General features: G+C 42.1%; 1 protein-coding gene across 4 annotated transcripts; it reads right to left on the bottom strand.

Moving 5' to 3' along the window:
• Positions 1-1,074: 1,074 nt before the first annotated feature.
• On the bottom strand, positions 1,075-12,297 carry LOC147261732 (casein kinase I). 4 transcript variants are annotated; one of them, XM_086203913.1, is made up of 11 exons: positions 12,081-12,297; positions 11,735-11,804; positions 10,744-10,892; positions 10,411-10,645; positions 10,079-10,164; positions 9,868-9,952; positions 9,559-9,707; positions 8,822-8,902; positions 6,272-6,373; positions 2,294-2,400; positions 1,075-2,209 (listed from the first exon to the last, which is right to left on the bottom strand). In XM_086203913.1, exons 1-11 carry the CDS (start codon positions 12,255-12,257, stop codon positions 2,155-2,157), a joined length of 1,296 nt encoding a protein of 431 aa, XP_086060039.1. In that variant the 5' UTR covers positions 12,258-12,297; the 3' UTR covers positions 1,075-2,154. The 4 variants fall into 4 exon arrangements, with proteins under 4 accessions (XP_086060039.1, XP_086060037.1, XP_086060038.1 ...); XM_086203911.1 differs by lacking the exon at positions 6,272-6,373 and having other exon boundaries at positions 1,078-2,209; positions 12,081-12,296; XM_086203912.1 differs by lacking the exon at positions 6,272-6,373 and having other exon boundaries at positions 1,078-2,209; positions 9,559-9,704; positions 12,081-12,295.
• Between the last annotated feature and the right edge of the window lie 367 nt (positions 12,298-12,664).

Consider the following 12,664-nt stretch of genomic DNA (forward strand, 5'->3'; position numbering starts at 1 on the left):
CTATCCGAATGCAGCCCATCCTATTCCAAGATTTTTTTTTCCCCCTCGGAACTTTATTTAAAACAGTTTTACGCTACAATCCCCTTTAAAATTGTTGTATCTGAGGGGGAAAAAAACAAATAAGGGTCGAATACAAGGATATTTGACGGGTACAGTTAAAAGCTGGATAAAAGCACTAGAATCAATAAATTTATAGATAACCGATATCTTAAAGGCACATCGTCCCTTTACTTACCAGATAATATCAATATACAAGACTGTGTGGCAGAGTTGGTAGAGACTGGTGCTGCCTTTTTGAAGTCCTTTTAGTATTCAACTGTTTATTTATTCTGATATCTCTCCTGTATGACTTCCCTGTAAATCCAAATATTCCTTGAAGTTGTTTTAATGTTGAAAATACTGATCCATGAGGTCAGTAACAAAGATTAGTCTATTTTCATGTTCTATTTCAATTGTAATTCTGTCGTTCCACAAGTTGCCGGTGAGGTCAAGTGGCAGCACACCTCGAGTCTTCTCAATAGGCCTAAGAAAAAAGCAGATTGATGCGCACTCCCACCGTCTACTAAATCAGCCCATGATATCTGAGGGAGTACCTCCTCTGACCAGAAAGGAAACATGTTGAGAAAATGCAGCAGTGATGCAAAAAGGGAAATAAGACTGCAAACTTATCAACAATGCAGTCTTTTCAAATTTCATGGCTACACACATCAGTACTCATACATGCACAGTTCTTACACACCTGGAGACTTTTTAACCCTGAATTTAGTCTCACAGACAGGAAGCAGAGCCTGGTGCTATTTGTAACGTCTCCTGACATCTGTAATGTTCCCTTTTAACAGGAAAGTCTTTGGAAGGCTGGGTCACTGTCCGTTTAAGAGACAGAACAGACATTAGGGATGAGGACTTGTTAACAGCCAGTGTCTAAACTACATTGATGGTTAAAAGTGTCTGAAAGAGTGTCGCAATTCAATCTTTTCAAAACCTTCACACATCATCTTTCAATGATTAACCCTTGACACTGAACAGAACTATCCTTATCAAAGCAAATATTGTTCACAGTCCCTTTAAATAAAGATCATTTTATTTTGATTGGTTGTTTTTAATGGAGTTAACCAACTTCCATTCTCCAACCCAGAAAGAGGAAAATCAAAAATACAAGTTATTTTAAAAAAAAATACATTTTGAGGAACACAGAAGAAACACTATCAGCTACAAAACGCAAAGTTTTTTTTGAACAATCCAAAAAGACAAAAACAGGTTTCAAATTGTAGACAGTCTTCCTTTAGTCACAAATTAAAACTGAGAAAAAAGAAAGAAAAAAAAAAAGCTTAGTTTTTACATCAGTATCTTTTTAATCCTTTGACTGGTGGTTGAGAGGCTCTCCTCTGAGGGTGAATGTGTCCCAGAAATACACCCATGAGCCCATCCATTGAAGGAAAAATAGACAAAGCCACTCACTGTGTACTTCTTTTGACCCTAGAGAATACAAACGTTATAGACTATGTCCCAGAGCTGCATCTTTTTGTCCATCAAGTCTCTTTTAAGATGAGCTCGAGTGTGGAACGTGTTTGAATGCGTGTTCTGTGTGCACATGTGGTCTGACAGTTTCATTGCTTTCAGTCCTCTGGTTGTCCATACTTGAGTGTGTCCTCAGAAACAAAACTCTCCTCTGAACGTGTCAGTAAGGAAGGAAAACTCTGACCAGGTCTGCCAGTGAAGCAGATGAAACCACTTTGTCAGTCTTCTCATCAGTTTATATTCATAGTGTATTAACTCTGTTCATGTGTGGTCAACTTCTCCCACAGCCGTTATCCAGTTTCAGTTCTGTTTGTTGCCATAAATATTTAACGCCTCCTCCACTGGTGCTGCCAGTCAACATTTAAAGCTCCACGGTGGAACAACAAACATGTGACTCTCTCTGTCTGATCAGTCCAGAGTAGTAGAAACCAGAAGATCAGCTTAGCAAACACATTCTGCTGCCTGATGTCCAGCCAGTCCAGCCAATCCAAGGTAGACTACAGGACCTCCACCAGCAGAGGAGCAGAGCGTGGGGAGGGGGTGAGGGGGAAAGAGAGGAAGGGGCTGGAAAGAGAGTGAGAGGAGAAAACTATAAATGGTGACAGAGAGCTGGAGTTTCTCTCTTGTTGCTGGATTTCATTTTTGTCTCTGCAAAGCTTTCCTCTTCCTCCTCTTAAAGAAACAGCAGCACCTGCAACACACAGAGCAGTATACCAATCAATGCTACTGATCTAATATGCTTTTATTCAATGTGCATGTACACGTGTGTCCTCACTTTGTATCGTCTGCAACTTCCACCTCTGCATTGGCGGTAATTGGTGCGTTGGAGTGTCCTGCAGTGGGGTCATCCGTATTCAGCTCTCCATTGGTTGAACTCATTACCTGGATGGAGGAAGGGAGGGAGGAATTATTTTAGATGAACAACTTTTGCGTGGTGCACATATGTGTCTGGCATACCTTGCCCCCCCGTAACCCTCTACTGGACTCTGAAACTCTCTAAAATCCCACAGGTTTAGACTTGTGCGTCTTTAAGTGAGATCCAGGGTTGGACCTGTATATTAAATAATAACAATTTGCAACTCTATCAACATGATGAAGTGCAGTTCTTTTATTCTTCAATACAATAGTGACTGATCCAAGGTCAAATTGGCTAACAAGACCTAGTAATTATACTTAAACTGCGACTTTTACCAGAGAACCATTGTCACCAAGAACGGTGACATTTTCTTCATCAGGGATGTCAAGTTCAGGCCTCGTCCATTCCTCATCATTCAGTGCCAACGTGTCAGGGCTGAGCCAATACACTTTCGTATGATTGCTGCAAGTCTGCCTACAGCAGCTCTATGAGGAGCCCACACCGCACATTTCACTACTAAATAGGAAATAATTCCAACACACAACAGCACACCATCAGACGGTGAGACTGACAGAAGGGATGGAGTCGACCCCGGTCCATTATGTCATCACTTGAGGTCATGTCACTGTCACACAACTTTGTCATGATACTGTTTGAAAATTAGATTGTTCTCACTCGGGATTCAAAATTCTTAAATTCTAACAAAAAGAAAATGAAGCTACTCATCATAGCTGAAATAAAGACACAGAGAATAGGGTTATAGCCGTGGGTTTTACCAGGTAAAAACTAAAAAAAACTTCTTACAACTTGAAGTTGACTTCTGAATAAATGACACCTCCAACAAAACTTAAAATGATTATACAAAAAACAAAATGCAACAGATGCAATGAATCAGTGCAAATAATTTGATATCTTTGGTGTGACGTCTGCTGCAAGGCTATCGTCTCTGGCACGCACACGCGCGCCCACACACACGGTCTACGTTTATCATTAGTCGGTCAACCACTGGAAGCATCAACAGATCGTAGTATGGTTGGTGCCACTAAGGAACTGCAGTTCAGTACCAGAATCCAGACATAGCTACTACATTCCTTAACTTGGATGTTTTTCCTTTGTGATGAAGGGGGATACGTTTTGCTCCCGCCACAGATGAAGGTCATGTTATATCACCCATCAATCAGCCAAAACATTACAACCGCTGACAGGTGACGTGAGGAACTCTGATGATCTCACTGGGGAGCCACCTGTGACCATTTTTTTCCTTGAAGTTGATGTGTTGGAAGCAAAAAACAATGGGCAAACACAACCCTGTAGCTGCTGACTTCTCTACCTCTGCCAAGAAATACCTAAGAACCCACAATGGTAGGTTTTGGTTTAGCTGTTTACATTCACTAGAGAGCATGGTTGAGATTTTAGCTGAAGCTACACCAAGAACCAGACGTGTAGTACTGTGATTAAATCTGATCGTTCTAATTTCAGATCAAAAGTGCCATTATAAAGTTATTGTGTCTCTGAGAACAACAATGTTTTACATGTAAATAATCGTGTCATATACTAATACTACACAGTCATGATAGGATATATAACATGACACAGGAAAGAAGTTTCTCCATTCTTCTATAGCACCACAACAACTATGTCACAGTATCAGCGCATACCGATTTTCTAAAGTTGTTGACAAAATTGTTGACAAAACTCACTGTTTCAGTGAGCTGCTCAGACACTCTCTGTCACAAATTGACAGGCATTGTTTATGTCTGGCTCAAAGCAGTAAATCTAAGCTGAAGAAGAGAGGTTCTATGATTAATAAACCCAAAAAGAGGACAAAAGGACAATAAATTGAAAACAGATAAAGACACTGCAGCAGATACAAAAAGCAATAATATGTTACAGACATGAAGTGACTGCAACTTGAACAGCAGTTTAAAACTTCAGCAAAGCCAACAACACGGATGAGATGTGATGCTGCAGCCATCAATCACACGTAAGAAAGCAAAGAGAGCTGCACAATATGGACAAACCCTACACAGCCTTGTGTGTGCATCAAGAGTCCAGTCAGCTGCTGCCTCAAAGGCAGTATCCCTGGTCATTTCTGATAGCTACATTAAGAAATAAAAACACTAAGATCTGACTATTCATTCATCACAAACAATAGTCAATCCACACTAAAACCACTGTACCTGCATCATGAACTAAGCCACATACAGTGAGGCTACTCTACACAACGTCCTTTGATAACTAGAATTTCTTTCACCTCCCACCAACTCTATTTCACACTGTCATAGGGGGATGTACAGTTGACACTGCTGATACCAGTAAATACCTCTGCGTCTATAATCAACACTAAACTGCAATGGGAGAGGATACAAATGCCATACATTCCAGATGACAACAAAGATTGATTCTATTAAAGTTTAACTCATTTCATATGGAAAAATGTGTTTCGAATCTATTTCATAAATGGGTTACTGAATCCCCCTGATTTGCTGGTTTGGGAATTTGCAGGTGAAGAGATGTACTAAGCTGCAAGGAGTAGTGAACACCTGCTCAAATATTACAGGGGTATTCCAGCTCAGGCCCTCTGCTCTGTACAACCTAATCAGAAAGGGCAGCTCCATCCAGGCAGACCCATCCTACCTACTGCACCAGAACACACGATGGGAATATGGCAATAAATAAAAAAGACCAAAGAAAAAAGATGATTGCGAAAGAGCAATGTTGTGCTGGTAAAGGCTCATAATGTTGTAGTCATGGAATATTTTTTCGAACCCTGCAATCAAACATGTTCTTCACCAAACCGTCACATCTCACAGAGATGGTGTAAAACAGACATTAACATAACATAATCAAAGAACTACAAAATGAACTGCTGCTACACCTCTGCAGGGTTTCTTCACGTTCACAAAAAGCAACTGAAAAGATATAGTCTCCAAGAAAGAAGACAAGCTACTACACCTTCCTTCTCCAAGACAGTCTATTATTTTAATTTTAATCAAGCAATTTGAAGAAGACTTAATGTTGCCAACCACTGAGTCTAAACATAACTCTTACAATATACTTAAATATTCCTGTGTGACAGAATGGCAGGCTGTGAGGTCCACCCTGCTGTAGCGATGGACAAGACTATGCAGATGGACGGGGGCCCTGTTCAGAAGTGGCGTTCACATGCATCCTGGGAGATACAGGTGGACAACTCCACATACAGGGGTTAATACATGGAATACACATCAAGATCCAATCACAGCCTGAGACCTCACTCAGAGGGTAGGGGTTTTCAATTTCACGATCAAAATATTCTGTTCATTTTAAATGTAGACATCTGACATGACTGTAGAACAGCAGTGAGCATCACAGAACCACATGAATTCCAAAGGATGTACAAACTGCGCAGCTCTCTTTGCGACAAGAACAACCGTATTGCAGTAAGCCCCATGGCACACACTTTCTTTATGTGCTACGCGAAAGAATGTGTCCCAGGGAACATGCGTATGCAGAGGTGCATACTCATTCAGCTCCCAAACCAAAAGCAGGTTTTATCGATGATGTCTGTCATGTGTAAAAAACCCAAAGATATACTGCAGGTGCATCAAACCTCTTGGGCAATTTGGTTTGTCTGGATAAAGTCAAAGAAATGACCCAGTCTTTTTTTTTTTCCACAGGAAGCGTATTTCTTCCAAAACACAAGTGATGATCAGGTTTCACTGACTACAGAATAGGGGAAGCGAGATCTGATCACTAATGGTCATTCAAGACACAAGGAGATGCATTTTGATACATCTGAGTTTTCCACTTGTGACGGGATCACCTAAGACGCATGACGTCAGGTCTGAACTGGGCCCAGGCAATGGGTAAGCAGACAGACAGGATGCCAGCAGAGCTAACCCTTCCTCTCAGTACCTGGACAGACCCGCCCAGCCTATCAGCAGTGAGATGCGAACCCAGCAGCTCTTGATTGGTCACAGGCGTGGGCTGGGACTCACTGCCTTTCCCCTCTGGAGACTAGAGGAGATGGGAAGCCAATGGCAGGAGAAACGGAGAAACAAAGGAGAATAGGTCAGGTGAGATGAAATAGCGGGGGGGGGGGGGGGGGTTTAACCATGGACAGGAGAAGAACCAGGATGCAATAGAGAGAGAGAGAAAACAGCAAAGTGTAAAAGAAGGGGATGGACAAGTAGATGGAGAGAAGTGGCAGGTGAGGAGCGAGAGGAATGGGATAAGAGTGAAAAAAGTAAGCAGAAAATAAATAGTGAGTTCAGTGTCAGTATTTGGTGGAGGAACAACAGGAAGGTGAGCACTCAAGTATGTGGAAAGTGAGAGCGTAAAGGAGAGTGCAACCAAGGCAACAAGGGGAGAGAGGTGGTGTATTTTCTGAACCAACTTCACCTCACATGCCTCAAACGGGCATTTTGTGATTAAGGCCCTGATAGTCCAGAGGCGCAACCTCACTACCGGTTCTTCAGTGGACTGTTATGGCATTAGTGTGAAAGCGGGAGTGGGGTTTGATTACCAAGCTATTGCCTGGGATGTACTATTCATTGTAGTGCAGGACAGACTGAATAATTAGGACAAAAAATTCCTGCACTGCATTTAAATAACCCTGAATAATTTTAAATTGAGAAAAACAACATGATCTACACAGATGTAAATATTAAGATTACGCAGCCTGGCCCTTTGTGTGGCAGGGAGCAAGGTGTATCGTTCGTATGAACCTGTGAGGCATTTTTCCAAGTATTGTGCAACAACATGAACTTTGGTGAAGCAATTAGTTATTTGACACTAATCATTTAACAAAGAGGCTTCATAGGCATGAAAATGAAGGACAGGCATGACCATTTGTGGTTTTGTCCAATATAAATATTTACAGCCTCTCATATAGATTGATGATGCCCACAGTCAATGCAGTGGTAGGACTTGATGGTGGGTGTTCTTGTAATTCTAACAGATGAACTCCACACTACTGAGTTGTTATTGCTGCAGTACTGCTACTGTTATTTAAGTCAATCCAACACTTATTTTGAGGACATGCTGTCTGTCTCAGCAGAAGCTGCTTCTTCTCACATTTACCTCACATGTGACATGAGTGGAACAGCTTTTCCTCTTGCTTAAGGATGTGCCTTGGTGTGTTCCCGTCCGTCTCAGCCCAACAGCTGAGTATACACTCTGGCTGCCATGCCAACACCCCAAGCTCCTTGGACATGCGGTCAGAGAACCCATTTTGTACCTTGTGGACACTCCCAAATCATTACTTCAATTGTATAGTATAAAAAACTAACAACAGTAACTGACCTAGTAGAGCTGCTCAGCCCTAGACAACAGTGCATCTTCAACTGCCTGACTCAAGACTCTGACTCAACATCTCCTACACCAGCCGAGAGCAGCACTTGAGGACCCCCTGGACAAGGATAACATCCATTCCCCAGCTCTGTCTTTCAGTTTTTAGGGATTTTTTTTTTGGCTTGTTTTTGGACCTAGAGGTGCAGTGCTATTTCACACGATGCTCAACAGTGCCCTCTACCATATGATAGCAAAAAACAGAGATTGATGGAAAATCTGAAGAAATTGCAGAGAAGTTTTGTCTCAGAAATTAAGAAGAATCTTGATAAAGTACCATTTCAAAATACATCGAGACACAGGGACGTCCTGCCTCCGTCCTCTCTAGACTTGGAAAAACGTCTTTATTTCTTACGGATTCCCACAAAAATTACACCATAATGTAATGAGTTTTTCAAAGAAAATATGAATAATCAATGTTCTCTCTAATACTGCAAATCATATTACAATTGCAGTGTAAGTACATATGATTAAAAATTGTGCAGCCCTAGTATGTGAGCCCTAGAGCATAGTTTAGGGTTTTTCTGTTGATCAGTGTGAAAAAAAAATCAATGACCACTGTTTCTCCATTTTGTTAAGAGTAAATCACAATTCATGAAGTAAATCATGGAAGTCCAATAGAGGTAAACAATGATATCACAATAACCTTGAAGCTAACTGTCATGGTACTCAGGAGGTAAAAAAAGATGACAAGTAAAAATGAGACATTTATTCTGGTGTGTTGACGTTTGGCAACAGAACAGACCACCAAGTAGAAACCAAGCAAGTTACCATTGCAACAACAGCAGCTAACTACTTAAGAGGAAGAAAAAAGGGAAACAATCTAAAGGACCAGCGCAGTGACTGACAGTGTTGAGTAGTGAGAAAAACACAGGTTGTTTGATTGGCTCGATCACTAGTCTGGCACGTGCCCTCTTCAGGCTTCTACTTTTCTTTGGACAAAAAAAAGCATGTTTTGACAAATAATGTTTGGAAAAGCTAGGTCCAAATAGTCAGAGTTGCCCTCTACAAAAGCGGAAACGCTATCATGACCACGCATCATGACCTGTGTGTGTGCGTGTGTGTGTGTGTGTGTGTGTGTGTGCGTGTGTGTCTGTGCGCGACACGTGTGCGTACCTGGTTTTTGGTCTGCGATGCTTTCTCCCGGTTGCTTGTCTGAAGTGGAGTCTCACTGGCCACTGGACCAATAGGAGTGGGCTAAACACACGAGATGTGAGGTCAACATGTGATCAGAGGACGGAAATATATGATTGTATATGGAGTACAATGATGTACTATTGAAGGGGGACAGAGGCCATGTGTCAATATCTCAGAGTGAAAAACTTGGGAAATGTGATGCCACTGAATATTGTATTGTTGTGTGCCTTCAAATCTTACCTGTCATTCCTCACATTATCTGAATCTTGTTCTCTTCTGACATCTCTAAGAGGGAGTTTACTAAGATCACAGTTTCCAAAGACACCTCAAAATACAGGAGAAACAGTCTTTGCCTTTCTGAAGAAATTAGTCTAGGGGTCTTTCACACTTTGCTCCATCTGAACCTTAGGACTTTTCAATTTGACTTGAATCAACAACCAAAAAAACGCTCTCAACCAGATTATCTTCACAGACTCTATTACCATAGTAACTGAGTCAGAGTTTAAGTTACCTCTATTTCTGAGACAGTCTGGAGTTACCTCACTTTCTGAAACTGATACCCGAGTTCAGGGTTAACAGACTCCAGGTTTTCACTAATCCTGCTTTCTGAGATCAGCCCGGGAATGAAAACTCCCCACGTTAATAGCTTGACTTCCTGTTAACGCAACAGGTGTTTGATATGTTAACCCAAGTGTAAACTCATGCCCCACACTAACCAGTGGCTTTCCAGTCCAATCGTACTGGTAGTCAAAGATGTATCCGTTTCTGTCAAAGAGGTCTGTAAATAGTTTCCTCAGGTAGTCGTAGTCCGGCTTCTCGAAGAAGTCAAGCCGACGCACGTACCGCAAATAGGTTGCCATCTCTTCTGTTACAAATACACGCAGACACAGGAACACAATTCACACACACATACACGGAGACCCAAAAAAGATTAGATCAACATATGCAAGCAACAACTGCACTGCTTCTTAGTAGAAGTGTGAGTGCACAATCGTGTGTGTGTGTATTTGTGAGTGAGCACAAACCTGGGAAGTTCTCACAAAGGACCTCTATTGGCGTGTCTCTCTTTGTGTCTCCAATCTTCTGATAGCGTTCTTTGAGGGTGTCAGCCTAATGAACAGACAGTCAGGGAAAATTCATTTACCCAACAGGTGAGGTGAGGTGACCACAGAGAGAGAATCTTGTAATGTAGTGGAGAGATAAACACACTGGACGGCTGCTTGACTGTCTCCTCACCTTCAGTCCCTGCCAGGGCAGGCTGCCTCGCAGGAAGTACATGAACATATGACCTAGAGCTTCTAGGTCGTCTCGCCTGCTTTGCTCTGAAATAACAAAGTACAACAAAGGTGTTAATGGCTGGAGTGATCAGTGGTGGGAAATTCCACACTTCTAATGCTTAGAACATTAACACTGTGTTTACACACCTAGACCACATGAAAAAGGTTTGATGCAATAGTTTGCCAATCCGGGCAATAGTCTAGAAAATACTTAGCATCTGTCGTAATTGCTGATATAGTACTGCTAACATAATGTACCGTTTCTCTGTCTGTGAGTCAGGGGTCACTCACCTTTCCCCAGGTGTGTATTGATGCTCATATATCTAGCGGTTCCAGTCAGACTTTTGTGTTCTCTGTATGGGATGTGTTTCTTGGTTTCTGGGTCTATGTATTCTTTTGCCAAGCCAAAGTCTATGATGTGGATGGTGTGTTGCCGTTTGGAGCCGGGTCGGCCCACCAGGAAGTTCTCAGGTTTCACGTCTCGATAGATCAGACTTCTGGTGTGAACAAACTCCATACGGGTTATCTGAGAGAGAAAACAAGAAGCAAACCAGTCAAGTCATTAGAGGTTTGAACATTTACATGCAGTGAAAAACACTTCTAGCTACTGTGGGTTTGTCTTACCAGTTGTATGGCTATCATGAGTACGGTCTTTAGAGAGAAGGTCCTGTCACAGAGATCAAACAGGTCTTCTAAACTGGGTCCCAGTAGCTCCAGAACCATAGCATTGTATTTACCACACGGTCCAAAGTAAAACACCTGAGGAACACCCTCTGAGTGAGAGAGAACAGGACATGGATTCTATCAGGCTCTGATAAGTCTCCAATACTAAAGGTTTGGAAAAAAGAAATATTATCCAAAAAAAAAAAAAAAAACAAACCTTGGCAGCTCTACCATCATCTATCACAGACTAACTTCAACCTATCAGATCAGCAATGTGATATGGCAATCTGTTGCTAGACAGGGCAAACCACCAAAGGATGCTTGGTGTAGGAAACTTCTTCCATAACTGGTAAGCAAACGAGCCAGATGTTTGACAGCAATTACCCCCAACATATTCACTGCACATCTTCACAGCTACTGACTGTAGGAACCAAGCTGGCCAAGTTGTTGCAAGACCCAGATCTTCACGATAACTTGCTATTTCAGGTGTGTAGGTTGTGGAGAGTGTGTGTGTGTGTGTGTGTGGGGGGGGGGGGGGGGGGGGGGCTATGACAACGACAGAATAGAGACTGTGGAGACGGAGAACGCTGACTGAAATAATCGCCTATTGGTAAGCTTATACCTGCAGCACTGCTCTACAGACACCAGGCAACATTTATATCGGTCTTGACAGAAATTTAATGCAGACATGACAGGTTTTCAGGCTATTTGAAGGAATTTCATTAAGGTGTTCCTGAGTTATTGTGTTTATGAGAATGAGGCACTCTAAGAACATCGCTGCTGAGTGGAGGTATAAAAATAAAATAAAAAATCCAGTATCTTTTAAGTGACATCTAGGATTAAATGTGATGCAATTAACATCTTTAGAAATGTTGCTCCCATATGAACCTTTCCATGAACACCTGACATCTCACAGTAGAAAAGAGAAAAGAAAGGCGATGATGCTTCTCACCTGAACTTCCCAGCTGTTTGTAGAAGCGATATTCTAAGTGGAGCTGTGGTGCCCGCGACTTGATTGGCTCCTACAAAGGAAGAACATAATTTAATGAGAAAATTATACACACTTATATCACACTTTTACAACAGAGGTTATTTAATTAAAAAAGCAGGGCTTATCTGACAATAATGCTATATTCAATATATCTCAGCACACATTCATAACATGTTATAGGTACATGCTGCTTACATACCAACAGGTGAGTGAATCTTTCATTTTGAAATACAGATAGATTGGAATACAAATTGTGCTCAACATATTAAACAAGGAAAGGAGTTTGTTTTTTGTTTTTGTTTTTTACCAGTTTGATAGCCACGTATTCATTGGTGTATAGATTCTTTCCAAGTCGAAGTTCTCCGAAGTTGCCACATCCAATCTTTTTTCCAACCCTGAAATTCGGTCCGACCATCAGGACACCAGAGTTGGAGCCGGCACCCCGGCCACTGTGCCCTGATCGACTCCCCGTCTTCCCAGACATCCTCTTTCCCTCCTCGGTCTCCCCCTTTCCTCCTCCTCCTCCTCCTCCACCACCACCACCCCCTCCTCCTACTCCTCGCTTGTCAAAGTCCATCAGTTTGTGGTAGCCTGGCCTCTCCACGGTTAAGCCGATTCCATGCAACCAACACAACCACCAAAACAACTGCCTACCGGCTTGACTGTCAGCTTGACTGCCAGCTATACTGGGCCTGGTGGACCCGAGCTGGGATAGATGTCAGATGAATTCAGAGGCCAGAAATGGATCTCATAAAGACAGTTTAGGACAACTCTGGGTACTACAGAGAAGCAGTGAGGGTAGATGAGTGTGGTGTGATGATTGTTGGGGGTGAAGACAGAATGAAACAGAAATGAAGGGACGATGGGTTAATGGGGCACCTCTACCAACTA

This window comes from Aulostomus chinensis, chromosome 5 (genome assembly GCF_037954235.1).
Source record: "Aulostomus chinensis isolate RoL2024-O1b breed Wild chromosome 5, RoL_Achi_v1.0, whole genome shotgun sequence".
NCBI classification, from domain to species: Eukaryota; Metazoa; Chordata; class Actinopteri; order Syngnathiformes; family Aulostomidae; genus Aulostomus; species Aulostomus chinensis.